At 37.6% G+C, this 20,554-nt stretch overlaps 1 protein-coding gene across 1 annotated transcript; it reads left to right on the top strand.

The window, feature by feature from the left end:
- The first annotated feature begins 4,616 nt into the window (after window positions 1-4,616).
- LOC139468417 (glutamate receptor ionotropic, kainate 3-like) lies at window positions 4,617-15,770 on the top strand. The gene is made up of 10 exons (XM_071250372.1): window positions 4,617-4,668; window positions 5,012-5,220; window positions 6,182-6,337; window positions 9,938-10,129; window positions 11,176-11,282; window positions 12,406-12,496; window positions 13,949-14,276; window positions 14,627-14,844; window positions 15,069-15,334; window positions 15,560-15,770. The coding sequence occupies exons 1-10, from the start codon at window positions 4,617-4,619 to the stop codon at window positions 15,768-15,770; spliced, it is 1,830 nt and encodes a 609-aa protein (XP_071106473.1).
- Window positions 15,771-20,554: the final 4,784 nt, after the last annotated feature.

Genomic DNA, 20,554 nt, shown 5'->3' with positions numbered 1-20,554 from the left:
ATCTTGTGGTTGACAAGGGGCGGAATGCGGTGGAATGACTTGGACAGGTTGATCGATGCTCAGGTGGAGGCAACGCGGCGCAGCCCTTCTGCTGTGGTAATACACCTGGGATCTAACGACTTGGGCTCCACGAAGACCAGCCAGCTCCTCCTCGATATGGAGACATCGATCATGCGGATCCAGGCGCACCTACCAGATACCCATGTCTGTTTTTCCGGCATCCTACAACGTAGATACTGTCACTCCGCACGCGACCCACGTAAGGTGGAAAAGAGCAGATCCAAGCTGAATAGGCGGTTAGCCAATCGTCTCCGCGACCTTCCTAAATTCTCATTTATCCCCCATCCCAAAAGAGTGGCCACTGACCGATCCTGGTTCCAGTGGGAAGGAATCCACCTTAGTTTTAAATGGATTCAAGCTTTCGTCAAGGATATCGATAATGCCTTGGTCCCAATTTGCAAGTAGGTAATTATAAAGGTAAGACATCTTTTTTATGAGGCAATCACGGCGGGCACGCGTATCATCATCCGCGGCCGTGGGGTGTGGGGTAGCACTTGGGTGCTAAGTGGCGTGGTTCTTCTGGGCTACCTCCTATATCATCATAATTTATATTAGAGTTTCCGGTTACCTGCTTTCCAGCGGGAACCCAGACTGGGTTACCTTCTTACCAGTTGGAACCCAGTCTTTCCCGGGTTTTCACTCGGGAATCTAGTAACTCCCGCGTTCGCTCCCATTTAGACCCGCAGCTGTGGTCGGTTAGTGACGTTTCCGCCATTTGGGCCTTAGCATTAATTATCTATTAACAAATATTTTTGGCGACTCAAGTCGCCACATAGCGAAATTTGGCCTGGCATGGTTATGCCATTTAGGCCTGTAATAGTATTTATTCCATTTCTAAATTGGGATAGCCCTTTGGAACCTCCACACCCTCGGCCATTAAATCCACTGTTGCGTCTTTGTCATTCTTTCAACATAGCCCACCTTCCTCAGGTAGGTGGGCCCTCGCTGTAATATCCTGCAATAAAGGCTTCATATGTCATATAGTCACACCGTCTGACAAGTCCAGAAAGCTAGCATATGTGTAATACATTTGTAACATTTGTGGCTTCTTTGACCTCAACTGTTTTCTTGATATTTAGGAACTCTTCCTTATCTGCCTTAAAATAGCTTATAATAGTCCAAATGACTGATACATTTTTACATTGAACTAACAAAACTTAAACTCAGGTGAGAAGTGTGTGGATGTGTTTAGTAAGTAGATGAGAAGTGTGTGGATGTGTTAGTAAGTAGATGAAAGTGTGTGGATGGGTTAGTAAGTAAACAATCTCACGTAGGTGGTGCATTCCATTGTTTGTTTATTTGTCCATCTTTAGATTTTTAACTACACTGAACCAAATATGTATAAAATGAATTCATTTTTCAGTAATCCACGATTAGGAACACTGAGAAAAGTTTCCAAATTCTGCAAAATCATCATGTCACCTGTCAAGTAACTTTCCCCTTCATTGAATTACACGTATATTGCTACCCCATTGAAACTGTATAAATATGCATGTATGCTCGGGAAAGATGTTTTGGTATCTATTATATATTTATATGTATTATGTTGTTGAAATAATTTTGTACCTTCGATGCAGCTGATAGCGGCCTGTGTGTAAATAAAAGTTCAGTTCAGTTCAGCAAGTTAATAACGAGTTAGTCAGCTCGATAGAATACCTGAAACCAAGACCAGTGTGTTGTGTCTTCCAACACAATGTGGCCATTGAAGGATATTCGTTGATTCGGTGCTCCATAATAATATTGAAAAGGAAATTCCGACAACTTCTTTCTTACCACAAACACATTTTACCTTCTCATTTCAATTGTCTTCTAACTCAAAACCATGCTTCAGAGGCCCATTTACTTGTGAGGTGATTATGAATAATTGAATCTCTTTGACCAAATGGCTGTCGGTTTTCGATCTATTAAATTCACAAAGGATGCTGCATTTTGGTCAATATTGGCCTACTATTCCTAAAAACGTTTCTCAGGTATTGTCGATTCCAAACAGACAAATTTGATAACCATTACTTTAATTCTTCACTTGCATTCGTGATATAGCTGTAAGTAAACAAACCGGTGTTTGTCAAAACCAATATTTCCAATATCTCCATGCCATCCGTCTCTAAGGCCCTGTCTAGTGCTTTTTCATTTAGTGCAAGTAGGGAATAGTTTGAAATCAGCCACAAACGACATTGACATCTGTACTTTATGCCATTGTTAATCTAGTACTTCGGAACATGGTCGGCTATATAGAGGGATGTTGACGTCAACCGCTTGGGTGTCTCTGTAATAACACATTTGTCTCAATTTGTAAAATTGTTTTCTGCGCATCTCTGTCACTCGGATTTCGTAACAGGAACTTAACCAGTCTGTGTGGAGTGTTGATTTCAACAGCTAAGAAATATAACTTACATAATCATATTTCTCACTACGTTTGTAAGAAGTATAAGTGGAGAAACAATGTATTAAACGAAACTATCCACGATGTAGAAGTATGGAAATATATATTATCATGTAAAACTGACATGTCTCTCGATTCTAAAAGTCACACAACCCTTACTCATCATGTCTTTTTACAGCATAGAAAGGTTACACCAGGATTGAGAGAAGAAATACAGTATGTAATAAGGAGAGGATTTTCAATTAAAATCTCTAAGGAATGTAAAGAATATAATACGTTTGCTAAGGATTCTTCTCACCATGTCATCTTACACTGTGAATGTTTACTTTCACAGAGAGTCGTATTCTATTCGATTCTAATAGATACTCATGTCGACCCGTGAAGATCCTTGGTAGAATAGGTCTACAGCAACCCATGCTTACCGTAAAAGGCGACTATGCTTGTCGTAAGAGGCAACTAACGGGATCTGGTGGTCTGACTCGCTGACTTGGTTGATGCATGTCATCGTATCCCAATTGCGTGGATCGATGCTCATGATGTCAATCATTGGATTGTCTGGTCAAGACTCGATTATTTACAGACCCCCGTCATATAGTTGGAATATTGTTGAGTCCGGCATTAAAAAACAAACAAACAAACAAAGCTAATAAACGCCTACTCGCGAATCAACTTTTGATATCTCCGAAGTTTCCATATTTCCAAATTTTCTTTATCATGCAGGCACATGAGTGCGTCGTTAAACAACAAACAAACTAATGAAACGTGTTTCAAAATAGAGATGAGAGATCATGAAATGTTAGCATTGTTGTTTTTGTGCAGATAGCAATGATATTGATGTAGTAATGACGCATGTTTCTATTAAAGATATTTTATATAACATAAAGAATATTTTAAACCATGTGTGGCAATAATAAGGGCAATATTTCTAACTGTTTGCAGATTGTATATATGTATTGTATATGTATTGTGATGTGTATGTTTGAATAATTAGTTTGTAGTTAATTACATGACCCTGATGTTTCGGGAATCTTCGGAGCTTAAAGTGGGTTAGAATCCTTGGTTTGTTTAATGACACTAAACCCCTGCTCCTGGCTTAAAGTGGCGTAAGGCACAGCTCACTCACTAGTCTCTCATGTTACTAATGTACGGATGGGATCAGATTACCTTACATGGCTTGTTTTACTTTCACCTACAGAAATTAATATTTGTTGTGTGTTCAAAAGTTTATTGATAGATAAATAGTATGGCAGATAAATTCGTATCTGCTCGCGCTCCCTCAACATCTTCTTAACGATCTATGTTGCATTAAGCTGAACTATTTACTGAAGAGAGTAGTTAACACACACACACACACACACACACATATATGGAGGTATTCACATTTCCGCATACTGCCCAGGCCACAATCCATACCTGCCGTATGTGCAGCTATAAGCTACTGGAAGTCCGAGCACTATCTTTGAAGGTCAATATCTTTAGGACACGTTGATAAAGACGTTACATGAAACATGTTGGTGTCAAAACTTGCAATTATAATCACCACATGTTTGATTATTTCAAGAGGCTATGTTATGAACACAGCTGGTAAGTATTTTTCCATACGATTATTTGCTTACAGACATTCTGTGCGTGCCTCACATTTAGGGAAAACTGTAATCTAAGAACGTGAGTGTAGTGTTATGTTATTGATAAAATAAGGATAATATATAATAAAATTTGTATTTATTACCGTTGGGGTTCTAATGTTGTAATGGAAAATGACGTTTGTTTCAAACATATATGAGAGCGAAAACATTGTAAACGATGTGCAGAGAGTGACAATTCAAGTATAACATGCTTCATGGGAACGCTTACATTTATCGTTCGTGATGGAAGGATCTGATATATCTTTATATACCATAAGGAACATTACACTGTATCGCAAGGCGTGTAAGTGTACAGTATGTCGTGTAACTGTAACTTTAAGATAAACTGCATGGAATAGCGGTATTTATAAAACGTACCAGTCACAGTTCTGTCTCATGTTCTGTGACCTACTTAAACGATGCTTTAGGGTAGCATATATTAAGTACAGTGAAAACTTCACGTACATACAAATACAAATATCCTGTCTTCAACAGCTTCACACAAGTCATTGTTTGGAGGCCCAGAGCTGAGCGGTTTATTGAATTTGATGACTCTAGACATTGGCTCCACACTGGTGTACATTCATGGGGATTCAATGTGTAAGTGATGCAATCAGCTACATATAAATGCGCTTATTTGTGTTACCTATGATTTGGATTATTTAGTTAATATCCGTCTTACCTGATCCTAGATGGATATTAGAGTCATAAAGACATCTATATTTGATAAATTATTGTGAAAGATTTGCTGATACGACGGAAAATTTGAACTGACGCACTCTCATATTATGAATATGTTGTTCCTCGTCTCTAGCGGACATATTAAATGCACCCGACAATTATTTCTTAGATTAACATATTAAAGGTTTAAGTCATCATCGACGCAAGATTCTATTTCATAGGCAAGGCAAAGTTTCTGCATTTGTCTCATACAATTTTACAGGCATGGAAACAACAAACACTATAGAAGAATGGGCACGTGACAAAAGGGTGACCTTGATGTCCGTATCCCTGGCCAACCTAGACGACTTTCTTACAACAGTCACGAATACTATCATACAAAAGAACAAAATCAGCATTTACCGTAAACAACTCAATTTTATTGTAATCTGTGAGAGAACAAGTGATTGCTTGAGTGGCATTACTGATATGGTATGTAAATTGTCTCTTTTTCTGCTTATGCCAAGTATAAATGGTCCATTATATTTCTTGGGGCTACATATGATGTCATATCTCGAATTTATACCTGCATGATTGGTGAGGCGCCTTAATGCAAAGATTACTCTTTCATATTCATTGAATATTCACATTGTTGAATCTTGAAAACAATCTCTCCTGAAAGCAAGACAACTGGTGCAAGAACTTATGAGAATGTTTACTAAAATACTTATAATATCAAAACTGTACTTTCTACACAGAAGAGATTTTTCAAACTATCCGCACGTTGAAAGTTCCGGGCTTCTTTGGAACGACAAGGAACAATGTTTGTCAACAGAATGATATACTAGTATATGTTGGATATCTAATGTTTAACACATTCTCGGTGATCATTTTAGACTCACGGTATTATATCATATATCAGTCGGCTCACTTTATCTTTGAGGGGAATTGAAATTGGGTTTGGCGTCTCCCTCAATATAATTCCACTTAGATAGCGAGATGTTCATGCCTCTCCTTGTTTTATCACCTTGATGCCCTGGGCAAGGCAGGGTTTCAAAACAGCTACCTTCTTTTAACGTCTCTGGAAAAGCATATTGCTAAAAAAAATATTTCTGGGTGAACAAATACACTAATATTTCGAAACTGTTTTTTCTGTAATGTTTATCGCGAAGTTGACATTAATCATCCGAAACTCATATAAAGTACCGCAAAGCGATCTTAGTGCTAAGACACTAAATTCCTAGACATTAAGGTTGACTTACAACAGTTGTAGCCCTTTATGGAACTGTACAAAGGTATTCACCTGTACTTTACATAAACTTGGTGACCTGTTCTGCCGATTACCATAATTATATTTATATTTTCGACAATAAAGATCGAGATAGATTAGACCATTGGTAAAGATGCTTTGAAGGAAGCAGTATTGTATTTACACGGTTTCAATAACTGCAAGGTTTCAGACAAAGACAGAAGATATGGCAAACGAGCGCTTTTCCGACATTTCTCAAAATGGCTTTTCGTTCACCCTTACCAGGCCACATCATTGCCCCGTGCTATCGACACTGAAATCGATAATGTGGCTTTTGCGATTAAGCTGATCTTGTCTCAGGTAAGTTTGTATTCGGCAACACTAATTAGACAAAATTAGATTGATGTAAATGTTTGATAAACGTTACCGAATGATATCTACACATTTGTTTATACGGCAAATCTCAATAATCTTCATCTATAAGTTTCTGTAGTCAGTGATTAGGCAACATATTTTCATTTTTTGGTTTAGGACAAAATTCAAGTATAAACAATCTCTCGGGCTTTTTTTAGATGAGTTTGAAATCCGTAAACCAAGAAAAAAATAATTTAGGCCTTACGAGAAAATCAATTATTTTGAGTGAAACTATAAGAAGATATCAAAAGGCATCCTTCGGTACCTCCGATATAGTGTGTGGCACGTGCGAAACGGAACGTAAATTGAAATCATGTAAAATTTAGACAACCAATGGTTTTTATTATTGTTTATTCACAAAAAGTGTTAGGCCGTAGGCCTATTACACAGAAGTATTTACAGAGAGAGGGAGAAAAAAGAATTACCACTAGTTTACATATACATCCATATCCATACACATTCATACACATGCGTATACACAAATAAATATTTAGACTGTATGTAATGAACGAAGTCGAAAAGCTTTGTAAACGTAGACTGCTAGATTTCGTATGATTATAGAGTTAGTGGATGACATAAGAGCATTAAATTTATTTATAGAAGGGGTTGTAAAATATTAAGGAGGAATGTATTCAGCTCTTAAATTATTATAAGCATTGCATACAAGCACAAAATGATATTCGTCCTCAATAAAATTCTGGTTACACATCAAACACAGTCTCTGTTCTCTAATTTCCTTAATATATCGACCGGTCTCAATTCGCAGCCGATGGGAGGAGCATCTCAACTGAGCAAGAGCAGCTCTGAATTTTGAAACATTTACTACCTTGATATAGCTTTCTAAGCCAAATGAAATTTTGTAAAGAGAGTAACTCTTGGATTTAGTGCTAGATGAAACAGCTGCATGCCAATCTTGCTCAGACGAGGCTTTTAAACGGTTTACAAATTCCAAGATAAAGCTTCTACTATTATTACTAAATTGCATCTCCCATATGTAGCCAAAACCAAACGAACAGAGAATGTGTTTGATTTTAGAGACCCAGTTGATCTTACCATTATTAACATCAAGTAATAATAATCTATAACATTTCTTAACTAATCTATTTTCAGGCAAATGTAAAATTCTGTACCAATAAGTAACTACACGCTTATAAGCACATATGTACATAGGGTACCTTCCGCATTCCCCCCGAACCACATGATTTGATGAAGATTGTTTAACCCCAAGAAAGCGTTTACATGCTAGTATCTGGATTTGCTCTAATTCTTTGTAGGTATCTACACCCCAAATCTCGGCACCGTATAAAAGAATTGGAGATATTTTAGAATCAAAAATTTTGAAAAACAAGTCATAAGGAAGAGGTTGAAGTATTTTTAGAGATTTAATGACACCAAATAGGACCTTTTTAGCTTGTAAAGCAGCACTATTAACATGCAAAGACCAGGAGAGAGTTTTTGAAAGAACGGTACCGAGATATTTATAAGAACTTACACACTGAAGTTTTTGACCTTTGAAATACCACATTTCTTATTTTGATAAAATACCCCCGTTTTTAAATACCACTACCTTAGTTTTATCCAAGTTGACTGTTAGATGATAGTTACTACAAAAACTTTCCAGAGCTTTTATGCGTTTTTGAAGGCCATACACAGTATCAGCAATAAGTGCAACATCATCAGCAAACAACAATAGAAAAATCTGTACAGTGTCAGGGTGTAGCTGTACACCTGGAGTGCATGTTGATTCTATATACAAAGCTAAGTCGTTTATAAAAATAGAAAATAAGAATGGGCTCATTACGCAGCCTTGCCGAAGTCCTAGAGGGCAATCAAAACATTCTGTAAAACAATTTCTGATCTTAACACAGCTTTTAACACAGGAATAGATGGATTCTAATGCAATTAACATTTTTGGGGACACACCTCTGGATTTAAGAACTAGCCAAAGTTTAGATCTATTTACAAAATCGAAAGCCTTTTTAAAGTCAACAAAAAGAACATATAATTTACCACGCTTCTTAGACAGATAATGCTGGATTACAGACTGCAGAATAAATATATTATCAATAGTACTATAACCTTTCCTAAAACCAGCTTGAGAGTCACAAATTTTATCATACGCATCAGACCAGAACGTAAGTCTTGAATTAAGTACAGATACATAAAGTTTACAAAAAGTGCTGAGCAAGGAGATACCACGGTAGTTATTGGGGTTTGAGTAATCGCCCTTCTTATGCAGAGGTATAATAACACCAGTACACCACGACTCGGGAAACGAACCATTTTCAAATAAAATGTTAAACAAGGTTGTTAGGTATGGTACTATTAAATCACTTGATGCTTTGAAAAATTCAGAAATAAGAGAATCATTTCCTGGCGACTTGCAGTTTTTTAATTGATTGATAGCTTGCAACACCTCGTCTTCAGTTATACGGCTGTCAAGGATAGAACATGTGACATCATCAAAAGGATAATCTACACCATCTTTCGTAATATCACGAGAGAAATCGGTATGCATATCTTGGAATAAATTTTTAAAATGCGAAAACCAGTCACTTATGGGGATAGACGATTCCCTTTTTTCAACACCAGTGTATTTTATTAACATTTCCCAGAATGTTTTGCAATTATTGATATTGGATGAAAGTCTGTCACGAATCAAATCATTAAAAGCTCTTTTCTTACACCTTACGATATCCATATATGTTTTACGCTGCAGTGAATAGGCTTGTAACGAAACATTATCCTTTTTCCTATTAAAAACATCTAGTAGTCGGAAGGCTTCTCTTCTGTGATAACCACATTCTTTATCAAACCACGGCTTGTCGCGTCCATGACGCTGAACAATCATACGCTTTGTAAAATCTGCTGCCTTCAACAAAGCTTCCGTAAATTTACTAATTGCTGCATTTATGTCTGTTAATGCTAACGTAATACAATCATCAAACAATTGCTTACTTTCATCACATGAGACATTTTCTCTTAACCGATCACCAAAGTTATCACGCCAAGTATACTTAATACAAACTTCGGGCTTCACATTCTCACCCGACATAGCATTGTCAATTTCAGTGTTACGTGACTGAAAGGTACAATTGATTGGCGCGTGCGGAGACTCGATCCGAGATCCGATGTTAAAATTCTTACACAATGTAAACAAATCCCTCGTTGTGATAGCATAGTCAATAACGCTTGCGCCTGTAGGGGACACAAACGTAAAATTTCCCACTCTGGCATCAGATCCACATCGACCATTAAGTATAGACAAGTTAAGAGAAGCACACATATTAAGCAAAATTCGCCCAAACCAATGGTTGAACATTTGAAGGTACCATTTCCTTGTACTGTTGATAAAATCAAAATCTCGGTATCATTTTCATAGTGCAAGTCAACCGCATATAAATACTACCAGAACAAGACCATGTACTAAATCAAACTAAATAAATCAACGGAAAGAATGTGTTTATTGACCTTTAATGCTTCGTGACAAATATGGCTGTAAATTTCGTAAGATTATTCAAAAACAATAATATCTAATTAAACAAGGTGCAGAATCAGAATAGTTCCAGTTTCACTTGCACACATGTGATGACGCTGCAGTGGACAAGCACTGGACGAGAGTGGACACGTATTGGTGAACCGTGCAGTGTAACCAACACATCAACAAGCTACATATCAATTTTTCCAAATGCACGAAGGGGATTAAACGGTAGAAAGCTTACTATCGTTGTTTTAGAGGTGAGTTTCTACACGATGTTCTCTGTGCAGATAACACCCAAAGGGAAAGTCTTTGTCTAGCACATAGATATCTCCCTAAGTAAATAGACATGTCGATATAATGCCTATAATATGATGTTGTAATGATTGAATGATGATCAAGGCTATAACAGTACTAGTTTCAATGTGCAAGTTGAACTGCAAGCAACTTTGTAGTTATCATCCATTGAACCTTGTAGCTTATGGAATACTTTGGAAATAGTGTATTTGAGTCTTAGTTAATTGAGCATAATTCCTGTATGATCTCTGTTTCCAGACACATTATTACAAACTGGTCGGCCTTAAAGTTTTTTAACCTTACCTAAGGCAGGCATTTCAGCAACACTCTTTAACTGATGAAAATGCCTCTGTTTTGAGTTTAACCTTCTGGACAGGCTAATTATGTTTAATCCCACAGACTGTTTGTAAAAGACGATTCGTTTAGATAATATATGTTTGTCAAGACAATCAAAAGAGTATGATATTTAGGTATTACGAAACATCTTCATATACATAGAAATATGTATATATTTCATCTGATTTCTTTAATGACCAGTTAAACAGATACACATGGTAGATACTCTATTCGACAGTGGCAGGCAAAGTATGTGCGTTATATATCAATACATACGCAATGCCACAGTGGCTGTATTCAAACGTAGACGTGACCACATCGCAAACTATCAGACTAACAATATATATACTGTTTAGTTTCAAAACAGGCTATGCAGCCAAATGTCAATAAATGTGCTTATGTCTGCAGGTCTGAGTCATATTGCCTGGTATTTCTTTCGTTAGCTATGTATATACAACCGGAGAGGTTAATTCTTTGACAGGCATACAGAAGTTGAAAACATGAAGACATTAAACATTTATAGATAAAAACTTCTTTATTGTTTATTACAACGTTTCATGACTTTTTTTGCCCCTTGATCAGATAAGTGAAAACATTCGTAATTCGACTTTATCTAAATTCTAAATTGCTGGTATGTTGGAAACATGAGATCACCATGTGCCATATATTTCAGTGGGTTGATTACTGTAAGAAAGTGCAATCTCCAAAGCTTCATCCTGTAACATACACACATGTGTGCAGGGATCTTTTTGACAGTCTAGCGGCATTTCTCAACTTTAGGTGAGTAGTACTGCTTAGTTTGTCAAAGACTGTTTTGAACTCATCACTATTTTAACTGTTCCAGTACACATCCTCTGTGCACTCATGTTTCAAATATAGTATTTTCTTGTAAACGTTATTGGTAAAGTAACAAAGTAAAAATATATGAAATCGTTAACCATAATAGGTTGTATACGATTATTACTGTTTACTAATGGTAAACAGAAAATGTGGTCATACACTGAATATGAATAATATAGACTGTATTTCCGTGATATAGACTATTTGACTTCTTCAGCATTCATTGCAAACACAAAACATTGATCAAGAGAGCTCTAGGAGTCTGAAGTTATGTAGTTTTTATGTATATTTAGTACCCCTTTATATTTGTACACATGAACGTACGATTACATGAGATACAGACACCAAAACTGATAGTCAGTATCTATAACCTGCCAATTCAAATGTGGTGTGGTGAGGTGAAATGGGGTTTAACGTCGCGTCCAAGATTATTGCACTTATATAGCGACGTCCATGCACGTTTGTGTTTGTGTGGCTGCTTGTACTAGTCCGGACTGATGCCGATTTATAGTGCCAGCCCACTGAGATACCATGCCGCAGTTTAACATAATGCCGAGCGCCAGACAGGGTAACGGCAAGTACCAGCTTTTAACATATTTTGGTATGACGCGGCCGGGGATCGACACCCCTGGACATTCCGCTCTCCGGGCGGACTCTTTACCATTAGACCACGAAGGCGGTCTAGTGTCAGACAGGGTAACAGCAAGTACCATCTTTAAACGTCTTTTGGACCGGGTATCGAACCCCAGACCTTCCGCTCTCCGGGCGGACGCGCAAATTTAAATGTAATGAATTATGACATCTTAAAATAACTTCAGAGACCAACGCTCAATCGAACTAAAACACCAGCTTAAATTCAATCTTTAAAAGGAATATGGTTATGTATTTAAATAAATTTATACTCTGCTGAATAAGCATATACCCACATGTATTGTTTACCGCTTTTTGTGATTTTGTGCGCTTTTAGATATAAAATAGTTGTTCTATGTCACTTAATTGGTCTCTGTTCTCTGTTGCATTGTTGCATGATGCATTGTAAACAAACTACTACATATGATTTCAGTTATGTGTTTATTGAGCCATCTGTTACATCGTGGGGTAAACGGCTTCCAAATGCATCATGGAGTGGACTACTAGGCATGATAGCCCGCAATGTGAGCAGTTTCAATGTTTCACTGTCAATTGTTTTAATTAAGATCACAGTCTGAAGAAATTAAAACTCTTTTCTACATGCAATTACACATGTGTGGAGGCACAATGTATGCTGGAATCTTTTTTGCAGGGTAAAAAACACACTGACAAACCATAGAACTGTAAAGGAAGTTTTCGTGTAGGAAGTCATGCATGGTCTGACAAACAGGACTGTCAAACCATGTTAACATGCAGGAAACCAGGTACCTATAGCCCGTAGAAAACGTAGGATTTACGTATAGGAAAACATGCAGAGCGTGACAAACGGTAGGATAGTCAAAGACAATCACAAATAGGAAACATAACCATGACACACCATCGAACAATAACAAAATCAACCTGGAAGGCTTACACAGCAAAACATATTTTCATAATATCAGGAAAAACAATTGAACTGATACATATTTTTTCAACAAGGAAGCATAGTATAGCCTGACAGAAGGCAGCGGAAGAAATTTAAATGAAGTTAGACATACATACACTGACAGTGGAGCAGTAGAAGAGCTTTACATTTATATAAAGGAAAACATAATAGCTTTACAGTAGGGCAGTAGGAGAGTTTTACATTTACATGAAGGAAAACATAATAGCTTGGCGGGAGAAGAGCTTTACATTTGCATGTGAAGGAAAACATATAAAATTTACAGCTTGGCGTGAGAAGATATTTACATTTACATGAAGGAAAACATAATAGTCTGAGAGTGGGGCAGGATAAGAGATTTACATTTACGCGATGAGAAACATATTAGCCTGACAGTGGGGCTGTAGAGTGAGTGAGTGAGTGAGTGAGTGAGTGAGTGAGTGAGTGAGTGAGTGAGTAAATGTTGCTTTTGCCGCATCAGCAATATTCCAGCTATTCGCGGCTAGAGTGGTGCTGTAGAAGAGTTTTACATTTACATGAAGGAAAACATAGTAGTCTGAGAGTGGGGCAGGAGGAGAGATTTACATTTACATGAAGGAAAACATAATGGCTTGGCAGGAGAAGAGATTTACATTTACATGAAGGAAAACATAATAGTCTGAGAGTGGGGCAGGATAAGAGATTTACATTTACGCGATGAGAAACATATTAGCCTGACAGTGGGGCTGTAGAGTCAGTGAGTGAGTGAGTGAGTAAATGTTGCTTTAAGCCGCATCAGCAATATTCCAGCTATTCGCGGCTAGAGTGGGGCTGTAGAAGAGTTTTACATTTACATGAAGGAAAACATAGTAGTCTGAGAGTGGGGCAGGAGGAGAGATTTACATTTACATGAAGGAAAACATAATAGCTTGGCAGGAGAAGAGATTTACATTCACATGAAGGAAAAAGATAACAGCCTGAGAGTAAGGCACTAGGAGAGATTTACACGAAGGAAACATTCATAGCTTAACACGTTTGATACACTCACAGTGGCTGCTTATGTGCTTCTTTGCAGGAAGCTGATCTTTCCGGGGTGCCATTTGGCATAACAATGGAGAGGTCGACGGTAGTAACATACTCATACATGATACAGTTCTCAGCATATCGTGTACTGTACAAGAAACCTAAAGATGAAGAAACAGCCTGGCTTTCACTTTTGTCCTGCTTTAGTCTGGAAGTTTATTTATACGGTATATGTGCCATCTTATGGTGTATGGGACTTTTCAAAGTAATGGAGGAAATTGACGTTGGACCTCGAGACGTTGGGTACAGAAGAAAACCACCCTGCTCATCGACAACGATGTTAAGTATCATTATCGCAATCCAGGTGCCATTGCGTCAAGGTATATTATCTCTTCTTTGATAGGCATTTAGAAGTTGAGTACTAAGTAAAATTATGGATGAACAACTTCTTTATTACTCTTAATTGTAATAAAGAAGTTGTTCATCCATAAATTCTTATCCTTACTTAGTATATTACCTCGTTGTCATAGAAAGTACACGTGTTAAAAAGTATTTCAGTTTTTTTCTTATATAGCTTACCAATAATATCAAATCATAAATTATATGAATCCAAACTATAACCTTTCTTCTTTAATGTTTGAGGCCATATGTCATAAACATGAATCTTAGTAGAGTAGTCCATAAAAAATAATTGCTAAATATATGATATCAAATGTTGTTTCAATTTTAGGGTTGTCATATCTACCCCGGAAATTACCGAGCCGTGTCTTTTACACATTCTGGTGGTTTTTCTGTATAGTCATCACGTCTGTATACATGGGGAATCTGATATCAATCCTCGCTGTGGTTAGAGAAAAGGTGCCTTTTAAAAATCTAGAAGAACTCGCCACAAACACTGAGTTCTCATTAAGTGTACCAAGAGGATCATACATTGAAGATGCGGTGAAGGTAGGGGTCTGAATAGAATATTCATAGTTACCCATGTTTCTCATGTCTAACATATTAGGCAGCATTAATTCATATATAGGTGTAACGTCTTTCACTGGTACATGAATATATGATTAAAAGTGGGATACACATGTACTAAAACCCTTAATTCCAAACGCCTTAAACTTACCAAATAGACACATACTATTTTATTTAAATGAATATGATCATTCATATTTTGGCAGCATTCTAACGACTCTATTATGAAGGCTTTATGGAAAAAGGCTGTCGCAAGTAGAACCACCGAAATCGTCAGTTCCTTAAACGAGCATCAAGAATTTATAAAACTCCTTCGGTCTGGAAACCATGCTCTAATTGAAGTGGAAACTGTCATAGCTGCAATCGAACAAGAAATAAAGGACTTGAGAGTAATGAAAGGAATCGTAATCAACATAGGACTGAGCTTGCCTTTTCCTCTCAACTCGCCGCTTGCTGATCTGTTTTCAGAGAAGTATGTAGATTTTGCACCATGAAAAACATCATGTATATTATTCGTATGCAATAAGGGATTTTGTCGCATATCTAATCCAGAATGATTGTTGACTCAAAGCTGCCGAAGAGGGAACATATTTGTGGCCAAGCTTAAACATCTACATCATGCAAACGCATTCATCGTAAATAATGATAAACATGGACAGATACTAATTTGAATCTTACTTTTCATTTCTATTTTCAGACTCATGTTACTGTATGATAATGGAATGCTTGATGGCTGGACCAAAAAGTGGAGTACCAATAAGCAAGAGATTCATGATACCTCGACGCACGTAAAACAACTAACCATAGCTAAATTGCAAAGTGCTTTGGTAGCATGTGCTGCCGGAATTATACTAGCTGCGTGTATTCTTGGAACAGAGCTCATTATCAAAAGGCTTCGGCGAACATAAAATAATGTTAAAATCTTACCTACATACTATACAACAGGTTAAATGCACACATGAAATCGTCTTCAGGTGAAACGTAGTAAGAAATTCAATATGTACACCCATTTGACTACCGTCACATATGAAAAAGAAAGTCCCTACAATTTCAGGAGTGAAATTGCATTTTCAGCATTTTTAACGTGCGTTGTCAGTGAACCTAAGTCATGTGTTGGGCAAAGTTGAATGTTCTGACTATTGCGCCCTTGGTTAATCAATATGTCCCAAATCACTTTGTATTGGTTACATCAGCATGAGACATCACGTGTCCAACCCACGTCATGCCGACTCCGCCCAGGACCACTTCATACGGCTATGTTAATTCCAGCAAATGTGAACAAGTTAGCTGCGACGTCGGTGGTGTTACGCAATATATGGCTTAACCAGCGGTGGTGGACTGTTTGGTTCAGCGACGTGTCAGTGTTGTACGTCGTCACCATCAAAATTTGCCACCGATTCCATAGGGTTGGTCGACAGATTTGACGGTGGAAGCGAAATGATCTGGACTGAGTCTCCCACACTGGTCGAACAAACCTGGTGCAAATTAACAGCCTAATGCTATTAGGTTACACAAGGAACCACGCTCATCTTTCTACAACACAATTCGAGACGCCAAACAACACACGTGGCAGCAGCATACCTACGGATCTATAGTGTACAAATCCTCCCATGACCCTTTGAATAATCAGTTTTGATCCGCGTCGCCTCGTACGTCGACATCCTGAACCACGGACCCTGCAACAGCTTGCACATCTACTACAGGCCGAGCTAGCCGATGTGTTGGCCGTATCGGCAGGGGATACTTGATGCTTATGGTGGACACTAGATACCAGATATATTGAGTTCTCATTACCTTGATGTTTGTCATTTTCCGTGTAATTTCTTCATATTGGACACGTGTCCACTGTTGTCCTGTTTGCATTTTGGCATTACTTCAAGTGTTCATATGTGCAGTAAATGTGTGTTACTTAATCTAACAAAAGTTTGGTTTCTCTTTCTTAAGACTATATCTTAATTGTTTCCTTATAATATATTTTCTACGTTGTTCTTATGCAAAAAATGGTTTGGTAAATCATTATTCAAGACACGACATAGGATTGTTGCTATATTTAGCCTTTTGGTAAAACCAAGAATATGTATGATTAGGAATGAAGGGATAATAGCACATATTGCAAACCCACATAAAATACATCAACGATTTATGAAGTCAGAAAAATGTGAAAAATGAATGATGTATTTCATTACTGAAAGACTATAGGCCCATAGTAAATATAGATTTGTTGTTCGGTAGCAAATTAGATTCTAAGTAACATGGAATTAAATATAAATAAACAATTCGTATCGAAAGGTTACGAACAGATGCCACACATTCTGTAAACGTATATAAAGTAGGATTATTGAGGGAGAGAGTGAATTGGATGTAACGCCACTTTGAACAGTGTTTGAATTACATCAGAGTCACATTAATATAGCTTAAAATAATCGCATTAAAAGTATATTGGTATGAGGTCTTTGAAAGGCATTTAGAAGTCATATAAGGAATAGAATTTATGGATGTAAAGTTCTTTATTATGAGGAACACAACGTTTCGGAGTATATGCTTACTCATGGCCTCATGGCATTCATTCACCTGGTGAAGGAGTAAGCATATGCTCTGAAACGTTGTGTTCCTCATAATAAAGAAGTTGACATCCATAAATTCTCTTCCTTATATTGCTATGGATGTTTCGGAATCATGCATGATAATCGCATGTGCAAATGCTTTGTGGTGATTACCAATGATGACCCTAAAATTGCACATGCATCCCGGTCATTACATGCGAACAATCCTATGAGAAAGAAATTCGTTACATATATTCACAGTACACGTTAATTTACAGGCTAAATGACTGAAGTGTGTTAACGGTGAAAAGCATCTTTGTTGACGGCCAAACCTCATAAATATCACGCCTGTCTGAAATGTGCGGTTGTGACCAATTGTAATTCTTGATGCTTAACGGTTTTGGTTGTCATCGTAAATGCCTGTGGTCAGTACCAACAGGCTGGCAACACCATTAACCGAACACGTGCTGGACGTCCACGAGTAATGTCACGTCGGTCGATTAATCATATCCGTCTTGTTTACATGCGAATTAAACTTTGACAGCCCGCAGCATCCCCGGATTATGTCCGATTAGTGCTAGGACTTGAGGAAGCGATCACGCGAGCATAAGATTCAACCAGCTTTACGTCCCACGTTAATGCAATGCCTGTTATGGTCAACATCTCAGGTTCAGGTTACAGGACTGGAGGTTAGACCACATCACAGATGAGTCTAGGTTTCATCTGAACAGCAGTGATGGCCGGCGGCGTGTTGATGAACGTCGGATGGAACGTTACCTTGACGCGTGTGTTGTTCAACGTTGTGCATTCGGTAGTGGGAGCTTAATGGTGTGGTGAGACATCTCTGCACATCACAGAACCCATCTAGTTGTCACCGATGGCAATTTGACAAGGGACGGGCACAGTGACGAAGTTACTACGTCCTCCTTTTCTTTCAGACCCATGGACGTCACATCATTTTACAGCAGGACAATACACGCCCTCATGTTGAACGTGTGGTCACAGGCTTCATTGGACAACTGAATATCTCCAAACTCCTGCAACAGGCCTTGGTCCAGATCTGGAATGACATCCCCCAAACCTTCCTCAACCATCTTGTGACGTCAATGAGGAGACGTTTTCAAGCTTATATCACTGATAATGGTCACGATACCCGATAATGACAATTGACCCCACGCCCCTTTTAGCCTGAGATGACGTATACGAAGGACACAGGTTGACACTGCCATGATGAATTCACGTTTCACATGGACCTATTCTGTTACAAAATGGTTCTTTGTTTGTGTTTATATATTATTTCCAATGATAAACCCCTATTTCCATTTATTTTCGTAGGTATCATAGTTTTTTTGAGGTTATATAGAATGCAGATGACCGTGTATGAAAATATTCGTTGTTTTTTGTTTGGTAAATTTAAATTCATTTTCACTGTTAGTTTAATGTCTCAAATACTTATTTTCATTTATTACGGTTCGAACATGCAAATGGTACTATTATGATAAAGTTGACGAAAAAGGACGTGACAAGTAATAATAGATTTCGACAAGGACAGCATTTGTACAATGATCTTACAATATTGATATTTATGTGAGTGAATGATGCTCTGCACTGCATTTTGCAGTTGCATCACAGCTGCCTTTGTATGATCGACATATGTTGACAGAATAACAGATGATCTATGCCGCGTTCGACTATAATGACACACACTTGCCCAGGTAGAACCTTTTGGCAAACCTATCCTAGTTTTAGTCGTCTGATACGAGGTCAGGCAGGCTGACTTGGTCGATTCATGTCATCGATCCCTATTGCGTGGCTCGATGCTCATGATATCAATCACTGGATTGTCTGATACGAGAAGCAAAGGGTACAAGTGACGTCTGACTCAGAAACCCCACAGGTGATTCAACATATCAAATTAAATTTTTATTGAAACACAAAACGTACGTGTCATGAATAAGGTTTCCTCAAACACATTTTTTATAATATTATATCTTACATTCATTGTTGGTTGTTTCAATGACGAAATTGCCTGTTAGTGTTCCGAGTCTGTTGGCTTCCAAAAGTCCCTAACAGTTTCATAATCATTTCATTTGTAGGCAAACGATATTATTTCGTAAAGTATTGAAATCTCATCATCGAAGCAGTCAGGGTTGTAACCTAGAACATCACATCGTCGTCAAAAACATCCGACATTAAACTACCGTATTTCATCTATTAGACGCTAGGCCGTCTATTAATTTCGCGAGTGCCGTAGATCCGGCATGTATTAGAGACTAAGCATGTAATAGAGGAAATATTGATATGTTTTACGGTTTCTATGGGTGATTGGTCGGCAGCCATTTTTTATAAATCGATATGTAGGCTATCGATGTGTTCATGCGCACGTTTTTATGTGAAAAGGCTTAATACACTTTCCGTATCAATCTTTTTAACCAATGAAAATCAAGCATTCTTCAATGTCATGGTGGAATAACAGTTTGCTATCTAAATTCGATTGGCAGTGTAACCCAACTGTAACAGATTTTAGAAACTGATTTTACTTCGTTTTCGAAAACAACTACGGTATGGAACACACGGTTCTGGTCGCAAGTAATGTAAATATTTGCTGACTTCTGGCTCATTTCGATCAGGTGATGCTTACGGACGCATATTTACCTGGACATACATGTATGGGAAACACAACAGTAGCTAAGTAACCGACGTATTGGTTCGTTACTTTGGTAAGTCGACAATTGGAAAACGGTATTGGGATTACTTTTGAATGATATATGAACATCCAGAGCAATGGACGTTGCACGCTTGTACATGTATGTAATTGGCCATTTGGTGCTTTTCGTCGGTTCACCTTCAACTCGTTTTGTGAACTTGACAGGTTTCTAGAAAATCAATTATATAGTTTTTATCTGATGTTACTTTGGCACATTGTGGCTGCTTATAGTGAACCTTACTTGGAACAGATACATTAATGTCCTCTATATTCTACATCATTACATGCGCCGAACTTCATTACATTATCCTGTATCAGCTATTTTTAAGGTACAAAGATAAATGAGTTTATTTAAAAGAGTATTAAATAAAGTTTTTATTGAAAAGTAGTCAATACTTTACTCATTTTTTAAATGTAGATCCTATTTTCGAGGCATTGTATT

The sequence above is a fragment of the Haliotis cracherodii genome, unplaced genomic scaffold, assembly GCF_022045235.1.
Source record: "Haliotis cracherodii isolate W230 unplaced genomic scaffold, xgHalCrac1.p SCAF_2, whole genome shotgun sequence".
Taxonomy (NCBI): domain Eukaryota; kingdom Metazoa; phylum Mollusca; class Gastropoda; order Lepetellida; family Haliotidae; genus Haliotis; species Haliotis cracherodii.
This window is presented reverse-complemented; position numbering and strand designations above follow the sequence as displayed.

Coding starts and splice junctions, on each gene's coding strand:
- LOC139468417 (XM_071250372.1), top strand. CDS start 4,617: ATGACTCTAGACATTGGCTCCACACTGGTGTACATTCATGGGGATTCA. Junction 5,221..6,181: donor TGAGTGGCATTACTGATATG/GTATGTAAATTG, acceptor AATAACTGCAAG/GTTTCAGACAAAGACAGAAG. Junction 14,277..14,626: donor CCAGGTGCCATTGCGTCAAG/GTATATTATCTC, acceptor TTTCAATTTTAG/GGTTGTCATATCTACCCCGG.